The following is a 12,806-nucleotide window of genomic DNA, read 5'->3' as shown; positions in this document are numbered from 1 at the left end:
TCCTACCCAGCTAGACGACACAGGGGTTCAATAGCTTCTGCTGTATTTAAACTGCTGCTAACCTTGCGAGATAAATGTACTCCACATTACACAAACATTGGCTTCTTGGGGCGGATCCAACAAATTTCTAAAAGCTCTTTCATGTGAGTGCTTAAGCCATATATATATATTATATATATACACACACACACACTCCAAAAACCTCCAATGCAGATCTCTCCTAATTTTCTGGAAAGGTAGTTGTGCTGGTTTGTAGTAGCTGGCTGCCAAGAGACCAGCCTTTAAAAAGCTTTTACCCCAATAAATAATTTAGTCCAAGTAGCTCATTAACGTCTTCCTGTTCTGGGCATGTTATAAACCAACACTGCAGGACAACAGTCTCCCTTAGCTAAACCCCTAGCCTGGATCAAAATATATTCCTTCATCTCACAAGAATGGGGCGTTGAGTGTTAAGTGCTCCTAATACCACGGTAAGGACAGAATACGGAGAAAATAAGGCAACCTTTTTGTTCTGAACCACAGGCCCAAAGGAGGGTCTGTGCAAAAAATGGTTTGCTGCAGGGATACCAAAGGAGGATGTCAAGAACGCCAGAATAGTGCTATATTAAAGGGAAATGTAAGCTTTCAACACAGCCTGCAAACCCCACAAAGCCACTACAGACGTGGGTCAGACACCACAGCAGTGAGGTGCCATCATGACTTGTCTGCACCCAGAAAAATATTCATTCATTACTTATACAAATGATAGCATGCATCAGTTTGGCCAGAACCTCCCATCAATCCACCTGGCGCCATGAGGGCACAGGTGGCAACTATCCAAGGCTTACAGATAGCTTCCCTCTCTGGGCCAACAGCCCAGCACCCCAGATAAGCACTGCATCAAAGCGAGCCAACTAGCGTATATTAAAAGGAAGGGAATCTATAAACATATGTGAGCTCATCCTTGCAGCAACTCCCCATTAAATGGCATTTGCAAGCCTTCTGAGACAGTCTCACCTTCGGTTCAACACACCTGCCTTTTACGAAAAGAACGGTAAAATAACCTTGACAGAGTGAAAAGTTCAAAACGCACTAAATGGACTTCAAAAAAGAAAACATTTTATTCTCAGAACCTTTGGATTATTTTGCTCATATGTTTTCTGCGAATGGATGCGGATCTCTTGCTTTCTGAATATGTAAAAGGTGACCACAAATTGTTCCCGCTAAGTTGTCATAAAGTCATATAGCATAAACAATAACTCTCCCCTACTGTACAAGGCAGGAACTGAAAAGTATAGAAGTATAACCAGCCAAATAAAATAAGAAAAGCCGTTCTTGACGACTAAGGCTGTGCTTCGTATTCTAACAGGGCCAGAGCCTACCAGAGATATTCTGGCATCAAGACAATGTCTTAACGATCCTTTATGAAGCTGTCACTCACAAAATCTGTGATAAAGAATTGTCTAAAGAGCCAGGTCTTCCACATTTATCAAGGCCCAAATGGTCCTTAAACACAGAATTTACTAAACTTTCCAGTGATTTCATTACGTTGCATCTGGCTCAAGGATTATTGAAACACTTGCCTGAATTCCAGAGTATATTTCTGAGCAGGCTGAATTTTAAAGGCTCAGTGATCAATTCAAGTGACAGCTGTATAGCCAGGCAAGATTGTATTCAAAGAAAGTAGAAGCAATGTAATTTTGAGTCACAAGCCATAGCTGGAAATTTCTGTACTGCAGGATTGAAAAGTGTAAGTGAGAACCTTACACAAAATGGCTTCGCACTGTACAAGTAAACAGAAGTGGGACTGATAGCGGAGGCCTTAGTAAATTCCCATTCCGGAGTGCCACCGTCAACACTTTGTGCATTGGGTGTCGGCTGCACATACTAATTACTGCTTACAAAATGCTGCCATCTTAGGGAGACTTTTGCTGAGAGGATAAAAAAACCACAATACTAAAAAAAGAAGAGAGTAATCAGATTTGTCTGCTTCAGAATTTTCTGGTTTGGAAAGCACACATACACACAAAGTGAAGTACTGAAAATATCTCAAATTTTTTGTTTCTTGAATAGCAACATATAAGGCAGACATAAGGGGGGAAGAAAAATGCTGTCTGCTTGTAGTAACAGAACAGAGGAATTATTTATATCCTACCTGCTGCCCAATCTTCTGGATCTACCCATGCCTTTTTTTACATCGTTCTCCACTCAAAGCTCTCATCCTCCCTCTTTCCCCACCACGAAATTTACCTTCTCTGAATCCACGTTTTCTATTTTGCTACTTGTCACTATGCAGCAACTGATGCTGCTCACCGGGTGTCTTATAAGTATATCCTACGTAACAAAAACTATTCTCGCTGACTGTCAGAAACCTGCAGCTTTTATTGCTGCATCGTTTTGCTTCACTGAGCATCTCACCTAAGCATAATTGGGCAAAGGAAACAGCAAACATTAGTCAGGAATCCGAAGTCAACAAGAGGGGTGGCAGTCACAGCCAAACACAAGTGGCATCATTAATTCAGAGGGCCCGATAGGGGGCACAAAGTAGCTTACCTCTGGCTGAAGCTGAATAGGATCTGGAGTATGATAGGAGGATTTTCAAGAAAAGGGAAATTGAGCTTATTTATGCAAGAAACTATTGCAAATCTGTATTTCCATACATATTGCTGAACTGCTGTTTGCAAGCTTGTGTGTGTGTGTGCAAGAATGCATGCTCCAATTTATACTCAGTCACTACAACAGCTTACTGTTCTGAGGCCCCCCTAAAACAGGCATAGGCAATCTCGGCCCTCCAGATGTTTTGAGACTACAATTCCCATCATCCCTGACCACTGGTCCTGTTAGCTAGGGATCATGGGAGTTTTAGTCCCAAAACACCTGGAGGGCCGAGTTTGCCTATGCCTGCTCTATAACTTCAAAGTTCAGAGGTGTCGTTGTGGATCTGATAGAGACAACATCAAAAGCAACAAATGCGGAGCCATGGCAGAATCTTGACTTAGGTGGCTCCCCAATGCTGATGCACTGCTCTGAACAACATAGGCCAAATGTGCCAATGTAGACAGGAGATATGGCTCAGTGGCAACACCTTCCAATGCACAGGGCAGACAAGGCAGGTTGTCTCCAGAGCGAGGGAGGAAAGGAAGGAAGGGGGTGCCAGAAGAACTGCTGCCCATGCAGCAATCAACCCAGAGAAAGATGATAGAACAGCTAGTGCACCTTTTTCTTTGACAGCTAGCTTGGGCATGAAAAACCATTAGCCTAGGCTTCCAAAAGCCTTTCAGAGAAGGCTAAGCACCCTCCCAAGGGCAGAAGGAAATTCCAGACGTTAAGCACTGGGAAAGGGCTACCCTTCACGGCTTGCCACTATTGTTTAGTCACCTTACAGAAAAGAAGAGAGTGAACCGTACCACTTTCCCAGAAATGGGAAAAGACCACATTTGATGGAGGTTATCCACACTTGCCTTATAGAACACATCAGGCACATATTGTTCACTGCTGGATTCCTTTGCATAGCCGAGCTCTGGAGCATCGCGGCATGGCAACAAGCACTCGTCACGTACTAGAGCCATGCACTGGTTGGATACCTGGTAGCCCTCGAAGTGGACTTGGTTGTCAGGACCACCTGGGGAAAAAAGGTACTTTTAGCCACTTGAGAAGAAGGTATATATGTACAGTGGTGCCCCGCAAGACGAATGCCTCGCAAGACGGAAAACCCACTAGACGAAAGGGTTTTCCGTTTTTGAGCTGCTTCGCAAGACGATTTTCCCTATGGGCTTGCTTTGCAAGACAAAAACGTCTTGCGAGTGTTCCGATTTTTTTTTGCTCTGCCCCCCTTTTTCTAAGCCGCTAAGCCGCTAAGCGCTCCGTCTTGCTGTTCTAGCTTGGGGATGGCAGCGCACAAACCTCTGCAGGGCAGCGGGGCGCTGCACCGTCTCGCTGCTCTAGCTTGGGGACGGCTGCGCGCACAGCCTCCCCAGGGCAGCGGGGTGTCTTCACCCCGCTGTCCTGCAGAAGCTAGCAAGGCTGTTCCCAAGCCAGAACAGCGAGACAGAGGGCTCTGTCTCGCTGCTCTAGCTTGGGGATGGCTGCGCGCAAACCTCTGCAGGGCAGCGGGGCGCTGCGCTCCAAAGGCTTCAGGGATCTTTGAGGCTGGCGGGGGGGGAAAGCAGCGCTTCCCCCCACTGCCAGCCCCACAAGCTCTGGTGAATGTACCTTGAACGCACCTTGTTTTAGAGGGGGAGAACAAGAAAAAAAAAATTCCCCCTGTTCTCCCCCTCCTATGGTCCGGTGCGTCCAATGGAGCGAAAAATACGGTAAGACGTCACTGAGCCAATAAATGTAAGTGCCTCAAATCCAGATTTTCTGCCTTAAGTACAATCATACCTCGGGTTGCGACCGGGCTCCGTGCGGGAGGCATGTTCGCAACCTGCATCTACGCATGCATGTAACGCGATTCGGCGCTTCTGTGCATGACGTCATTTTGTGCTTCTGTGCATGCGTGAGCACCGAAACCCGGAAGTAACCCATTCCAGTACTTCCGGGTTCGGCGCGATCCACAACCCGAAAACTTGCAACCCGCAGCATTCGCAACCCGAGGTATGACTGTACAAAGGACTCTTATTCTGAGCCTGTATTGGCTTAAGAGTTTCAAATGGCAAACAGTACACAACTTTCCAAGAGAGGTATCCAGATAGAGGGGATTTGTTAAGAAGTCATATAAATGACTCCATACAGTTAAGAGGTCACATGTATTTGCACAGTTTTATACATTTACACCCGCAAATAGTTTTATGTTTTACTGGGTTTCCGCCATTTGCACAGAACACTACGGTGCCAGGCCACTGTGATTTTTATGCTGTGCTGTAGACTTTTCTTGTGCATGCAGCACTGAGCAGCCCTTTCTCATACAATTAGGAGATTTCGGCTTCATGTCACACGGTCCTCGTCTTAGCAAAAGGTACCACTGAAAAGCTTTATTAAATATTGCACATGGAGGGGCATCTGTCAAGGAGATTTTTAAACCAAAGGAAAGGAAAGATGCATGTTGTTTATCAGCAACTGCACCTCCCACCCCAGCATAAGACGTAATGGGAAGGCAGAATGACTGGCTTTAATTCATGCGCACAAAAAACATATGGTTTTAACATTATTAACATAATCATTTCCAAATAACCAAACTCCATTTTGGGGAGGGGAAGGAGGTTTCCTCTTCAACTAAAGTTGAAAACACTCAGGTTTAAAAACAGAGAATGGGGGCAAGGGCACACATGCAAGCCCCAGTGCTCCTGGGTTTGCGGGCTCTTTTTAGCCTGCAGAGGGTTCCTAAGCACATGCAGTTAGAAACCACCTCATGGCCAAAAACACTGTTCTCTTTTACTGGTCTCAATTTCTGAAAAGCTTGCTGCTTTAATGGAGTGGGGGTGGAGGGTTATGAAACCTTTCAGGTGTTTGCAGAAGAGGTTGCATTTTGTTTTGTTTTTACCTGTAGCCACCACAGTGAAAAACTTGGATCCAAAGTGACCATCCGGGGACAGGCGGCAAATGTTTGGGTGCTGATTCTGAAAATGCCCAGCTGTGATGCACTCTTCTGCACTTAAGAAATAAGCATCCTAAAGAAGGCGAGAAGGTGAGACTGTTAAAGAGACGGAGCCATTGCACGAGTGGCATTTAAGGTAACCCAGGAGTGCTTTCTAAAATGAAGCACAGATTAAAGGTAAAGGTAAAGGGACCCCTGACCATTAGGTCCAGTTGTGGCCAACTCTGGGGTTGCGGTGCTCATCTCGCTTTATTGGCCGAGGGAGCCGGCGTACAGCTTCCGGGTCATGTGGCCAGCATGACTAAGCCACTTCAGGCGAACCAGAGCAGCACACAGAAACGTTGTTTACCTTCCCGCCGGAGCGGTACCTATTTGTCTATTTGCACTTTGATGTGCTTTCGAACTGCTAGGTTGGCAGGAGCAGGGACTGAGCAACGGGAGCTCACCCTGTCGCGGGGATTCGAACCGCCGACCTTCTGATCGGCAAGTCCTAGGCTCTGTGGTTTAACCCACAGTGCCACCCACGTCACAAAGCACGGATTAGTAACTTCTAAATCTAGCACAGATGACCATCTTGGAAAATCATCACGACGCATAGGCACTACAACCTGCAAAGCTTTGGTTTCAGCAAACAATTCCTATCATACTAGGAAAACCAAGCTTTTTAAAGGAGATTTTTTAAAACGAGAAATAAATCAGGCAAGTTTATTTGGCTTCTGGTCGCTGAACTTTTAGGACACGGGTTTTATGAGCTCTCTTTAGAACTATGACAACTAAAAAAATTTACTGGTTTTCAGATTCGAGGAAGTTAAGATTGCCCAGAATCTAACGAAAGTCTACAAGCTGAGGTGAAAAACATCTTGAGCCTGACATATGGTCCAAGGTCTTCATGCTCACATCTGGTTGATGTAAAGAACGGAGGTGGCAAAATTAGGGCAGAAGGAGAACCCAGACAATAACTTCCCCATGAAAGGTTAATTTCCCCAATGTGTGATCAAACTATAAAATGAATAATGGAATGGGGTGTACTTCATCATGAGCAAGCAGGCTGTTTTAGACTTATGCCTGATTTTCACTATAGTGGAAGTAGGCAAAGCCTCCTATTAGCTTATGGTACTTGGTTATGGTCACAGAATAGTGGTTGGTTGAGATAATTCACTATAGAAAGTCCAAGTAAGGGCAGCAAATGAAGACCTAGAAAGAGGATTCAGAAGGATAGGAGGAAAACTAGACAGAAATTATCCAGCAGAGGGAAGCATTAACAATAATCAGGTATGTGGAACATTGCTATGTGCTGGGTTGAAACAAACTGCAGAATAAGAGCTTGCTTCCTGTGACCACAGCTGCGGGAGATTTGGAAAATCAAGGAAGGTATACAAAAGCACTCTTGTAAGCTTAGATAGATACAAGAACAAGTTACAATGGGATCTTATGATATTGGCGCTGCTGAAAAATTTTAAAAACAAGCAAGATGAAGTGAAGTCATATTTAAAGGAAAGAGAACTAGGATTTTGTTTGTGGTGCACCTTCGCCAGGTATCCAAGAATCCAGACAGATTTCAAACCATCCTGACATCCTATCCGTACAAAGCTCCATTCTAAATGATTCATGGGTCCTCTAAATTCCCAGCAAACTCATGCATTGTTCTAATTTTAATAAACAAGGCCCACCCTTAAAAGCAAGGCATCAAACTACGTCCGTCCCCCCCTCAGAGCCTGCAAATAAAAGAGTACAAGGACAAAAAAGAAAAAGCTCGCTTCTCACCTTGTTCCGGCTATACCGGACAGTCCCCTTCCGTGTATCCTCTGAGACCAGATCTGTGAATATCCAGCCAACCTTAAAACACAAATGCTCATTTTATTCTTCTACCTTTTTTTTTTAAGGTGACCTTCCCACATTGGTACAAAATGTTCTTGGCTAGAGGAAGCCCTTTGAGAAAGCCTGCTCAACAGCAGCCTGAAGGAAATTACTCCCTTAGCTACACAGACTTCATTTGAATACAATTCACACATTTGCAGTGACAACTGGTGAGACCGGCAGTTTTATGCCTCCTTATGGAAAGATCTGGAGACTGCAGGGATTCTCCTCCGCACCTCACTCATAAAAATACATTTACTTTTCTGTGTCCACACTGTAGAGTCAAAAGCAGTTCACAGAAGTGCTCTCAAGATATCAAGTTTCTATGCTGGTTAATCTAAAAGGGAACCCTCTCAAATTTCCTATTTCCTGAATCCCACTTGATCATGCTAAAGAAGTGCAAGCCTTTCTGAAATGTAGATCCATACACTATTCATATCCACTGCTCACTGTTCAAGCACTCAGTTGCTGTTCAGATGTTGCTATTATACTTGCAACAAATATCAAGAGCTAAACCTGATATGCTTTGTAGATGTTATTAGTGATGATCTGTATAGCAAAATAACCATAAAGCTAGGATAAAACAAAGGCTAGATTCAAACAAAAACAAACCGTTTTATATCTTAAACACAGATGCCTTATATAAACCCAAATTTAATGACTAATATGACCCACTCATTAGAAGTCTGAAAATATTCAACCCTTTTTGGGGGGTGAGGAAGCAATGTATTTTATCCTTTATTTTCGCAACACAAGCAGTATCTTCATAAAGGCAAGAAAACTAAGTATGGATCTGAAAGGCCTCTGCGCAAGGGTGGTGTCAGAATTTATTAAAAAGCTGACAGTTTGCAGATTAAGGAGGAGATTTCCAAGAGGTGAAATCTTCTCTACCCCAGTCCTATCAGAAAAGCACAGCTGGGGCACTGTTTATGGTGCTCCGCCAAGATTCCTGCTTCACTTGCCTTTATAATAAACAGCTGATAAGCAGGAGCCTGATCAGCAGACTGAGGAATTCAAAACTATGTGACCACATCTCTATGTCCTTTGTGCTACTGGCAACACAGATCTGCTTAACGACACCAACCCACACTTTCCACTCAGTTTCATGTTGGCTCAGGACTATGCAGCAGGAAAAAGCTGAACAGGTCACAAAGCCTCCAGTACAGCCTGCATGCTGAAGCAACACTAGCCCAATTAGCTCCCAACAAACCAGATCCCGTACATTTGCCAACCTTCCAGCTCCTTACAAAAGGCTTCCCCCCTATATGCTGGCCCACACATGTTTTTATTACCTTCCTCAGGCCCAGCTTGGTTGCAATCTCATCCACAATCTCCGCCTTTGGGTCTTCTAGGAGTTCCAGACTGTTTTGTGTACCAATCTGGAAATAAAGAGAAAAGCAACAGAGAAGCAGTTTGCAAACAGGGGTGGACATTTAGCATCCCAAGGAGACAAAATGTTTCGTTCTCGAGAAAGAAACGATGGGAAATGCCAGGAGAATGAATATTGACAAGCTGCTGTGTCTCGCTGCAGTTACATTGATACGTGTGACACCAGGCTATTGACTGCTGGTTCTATTGAATATTAATTTGAACAAACAATGAGCTATGCTTCTCTACAAAAACCAGTCATTTCCCAACACATAACTGTAAAGAAACCTACATTCTTTCACCGGTAAAAATCTAAGAGGAGGCCTGAAGGATCATCTAGTTCAATATCCTGTTCTCACTGGTCAAGCAGATGTCCATAGGAAGATCAGAAGCAGGACCCAAGCTCAGCAGCACTCTCCCCAGCTATGATCCCCAATGGGATTGCATCAAATCTTCTTACTCAAGGAGCAAATGAAGTATTTTTTTAAAAAAACAAAGCCTCTTACAATTTGTGTTTAAAGTCTGTGATCTAGAAATCCTTCTAGTGTCTCACACATTGGCAATTTTACCCTCACCATCACTGTTTGCTTAACGTTGGATTCCTTACCTATATAGGGCACCCAGCAATATTTTTTGATGGATGGACATTAATGCGTCACAAGGTATTAATTAATTTTAAGTTAAGCCACCTGACCCACAACCTTTTATTCTCTTGTCTCTAATTTACAGATTTCTTATCTTCCAGTCTCTCCTCCCTTTCCAACTTCGACACTCTTATCTAATTCTGCCTTGCTCCTTAGCTTCCTACTTATCTGACTGAAAACAGAAGGCTGGATTTTCAATAATTCTATAGAGTTATTAGAAGCCTTTTTTCTTTCTAAATACTTATGAACCACCCTGTGGCACGATATGTGTTTCCTAAGACTAAACTTTTAATTATGATTCTTCCCCTTAATCTTGATTCATTATTTGTATTATATAAATACTGATATGAAAATTTAACAGGCAGCTAACCATGATAACTTCCTTTCACAGGCTATAAAAATCTGCCATAAGCACCTCACATTCAAGCTAGTCTCCATCTCCAAAGTCAAATTCTGTGCCATATAGAAGCATAAAATACGGGAAAGCACTCAGGAATGTATCTCAGGAGTGCACAGACTTCTCTCTAGATTGTGGATTCTCTCTCAAACATGCTTTGAGAGTCAGAGTTTTTCTCTAAGTATTTTGCCTAATGTGGGGCTTGGCCCATGACCCTGAGATTAAGAGTCTCATGCTCTACTGACCAAGTACCACTTCAGACTGAATAGTGGGGGTGCTGTTTTGAATGCTTTCCCATGTGAAAGTTCATCAGCAAGTAAATAATTAACTTATCAGGGAGAAAGCCCGGCTGACTTTTTGCTGTGGCACTGTTCTACTTGCAAATATATTACACACACACACACACACACACACACACACACACACACACACATGTAGGGGAACAATGAAAAGTTGTCCTCCATCAATATTTTGAATTCACCTCCCATTCTTCCTCCTTAGAACTCTACTACCATATTCTGTTACACACTTGACAAGCTGGCTTTTTTCTTCCAGAAAGAATAAGCTTGTATTTAACTGACAGGCAACATCAGCTATTTTTACACCACCTACCCAAAGTTTTCTCATTGGGGAAACAGATGCATTAAATCAGGTGGTATCTCAACTAACAGGGCAACTGAACTGGATCAATGATGTCTCAGATCTACTGTAACTCTTGTTTGCCTTTGGCCAAGCCAGCAGAGATCTTGAAGGGTTGCCAGGATACCAAGGAACACAGCCTCTCTTGCAAATCACAGCAATAGTGTTTGCATCACTTCCAAACTCAATGCTTTTAATTCGCATGGTTTCAGCGATATAATAGCTGCCAATCATCACAAATCTAAAATGGGAACTGTAGACGCTATCTATTTATCTTGGGCTGAACAAACATTAGTGCAGCTCTGATAAATCACACAGGAGCCACAAAACCAGAGAGCAACCCCTCTAGCACAGCTGCTTGTTGGTTTCTACACATTGTACCATGATGCAATACCAAAACACACAAACTGGCAAGCGAACAAAGTGCTCAACACTTAGCTTCATGGTGTGCAGAGGATTCAAGGGCGCTGATGTAAGTTTATTTTGCAACTTAACAGAAACTCATGAATCTTGCCACTGAACAGCGCACCAATGAATTATTACTGCTTGCATGTCTCAAATCACCCAACAGACATATATTTTATGCATAAGCAAGGAGCTCCCTCTTCAGTAGGCGCTCCCCACCAACACTTCCAAGGTCACTATGTGTTGAGACAGCATTTTATAAAATGGCCAAAGGAGGATCATAGGACAACAGACTGTCCTCTTTCCTCAAACTACAACCTGATACACTAGTAAGTACTCTGAAAACTGCTTGTATCCTCACTTGCTGCTCTCCGGTCACTATGTTAAAGTGGCATGGTGGAAAATGCTATATATTTTGATGCTAATAATGGGCAGAGAAGTGGCCTTCTTGGTAGTTGCACCCACCCTGTGGAACATCCTCCCATCAGATGTCAAGGAGATAAGTAACTATACAACCTTCAGAAGACAACTGAAGGCAGCCCTGTATAGGGAAGTTTCTAAATGTTTGATGTTTTATTACATTTTTATGTATGTTGAAAGCAGCCCAGAGTGGCTGGGGCAACCAAGTCAGATGGGTGGAGTAATAATAATAATAATAGTTTTGAACAAGAATGATAATCATAGCAACCTAGCATAGCAAGGTGGTTTCAACTAGGGCCAGGGCCTTTTCAGTACTGGCCCCGACTTGGTGGAACGCTCTGTCACAAGAGACTAGGGACCTGCGGGACTTGACATCTTTCCACAGGGCCTGCAAGACAGAGCTGTTCCGCCTAGCCTTTGGTTTGGACTCAGTCTGACCCTTGTGTTTCCCTCCCCTTATGGTTTTGATTTATGGGCTCCTATCAAAATGAGGCTGCATTTTAAATTGTATTTTAACCTGTATTTTAATAAACTGGGTGTCCCCCCCATTATGTTTTATTGTAATTTTATTGGCGTTAGCCGCCCTGAGCCCGGGTCTGGCTGGGGAGGGTGGGATTTATTTATTTATTTAAATAGCTGACCAAAATTTTCCATCACTTGCAGCTTTCAAATCCAGAAATGCCCTTCTAAAGCGAACACGTCAGCTGGGTGAAGTTTGATGCAACATCAGTTGAAAGGAGTTAAGTCAATTTGAACTACAAAAGATTGTCCAGTGCACAGTTGCATAAACCTACTTGCCTCCTTCTCAACAGCAAGTGCCTTGTCTTCATTCGGTGAACACCTTTCTGTATTCACCCAAACTCAGGTTGTGAGAGTGAAGCCACATTTCGTTTCCTCCAAGAATGGGGAAGAAAGGAAAGATGGATTCTGTCCTGAAAGGTGGGCTTTTGCGTAAAGTGGCAGAGGTTTTTTGCTGCTACCTCCTGAAAAATCCATATAAGTAGGGAAATAAATGGCCCCTAATTTTTTTTGCAAGGGAGTCTGGTGTGCGTCTGTCATGGCGGTGGGATAGTTTCTTTCCCTTCACTTTGGCAGAAGCCATGGCATAACAAACAGTGCTTTCTGCAAAAGTCCAGCTTATAGGAGAAAAACGTCTCCCTCACCTCAGTGAAGAGGAAGATAAAAGTTAATTTTTATTAGTTCCTGTTGAGATTTTGCAGGAGGGAGCAGTAGAAAGGTGCTGCCTGCACTTTTTTGCAAAAGCCCAGCCATAGAGGAAAACACCCTCTCATGAGTTCTCTGTGCATGTCACAAGAATGGGTGTCATAAAGAAGGACTGAGCTTGGCTAGTAAACCAAACAAAAATTCATGAACCACTGATCAAACCAGATCTCTATCATCACCATGAATTAAATTTATATACAGCTCTTCATTCAAGGATCGTAGGGCAGTTGACCAAAAAACCCACACAAGATACATAACATAATAATAAAATGTATAATAACACACATCCATATTGAAAAGGCTGTAGATTGTTTAACAGCAAAAGGCCTAGTTAAAA

General features: G+C 43.4%; 1 protein-coding gene across 1 annotated transcript in view; it reads right to left on the bottom strand.

Annotated features, from left to right (window-relative positions):
* The window catches only part of NPLOC4 (NPL4 homolog, ubiquitin recognition factor), a 52,675-nt gene that overhangs the window by 18,648 nt on the left and 21,221 nt on the right, over positions 1-12,806 (bottom strand). The window contains exons 9-12 of the mRNA XM_082212534.1: positions 8,665-8,751; positions 7,280-7,351; positions 5,462-5,588; positions 3,441-3,601 (exon numbers count right to left, since the gene is read on the bottom strand). Of these exons, the coding sequence (XP_082068660.1) occupies positions 3,441-3,601; positions 5,462-5,588; positions 7,280-7,351; positions 8,665-8,751 (447 nt within the window). The remainder of the gene's footprint in view (positions 1-3,440; positions 3,602-5,461; positions 5,589-7,279; positions 7,352-8,664; positions 8,752-12,806) is intronic.

This window comes from Podarcis vaucheri (assembly GCF_965113315.1).
Source record: "Podarcis vaucheri genome assembly, chromosome: 2".
NCBI classification, from domain to species: domain Eukaryota; kingdom Metazoa; phylum Chordata; class Lepidosauria; order Squamata; family Lacertidae; genus Podarcis; species Podarcis vaucheri.
This window is presented reverse-complemented; position numbering and strand designations above follow the sequence as displayed.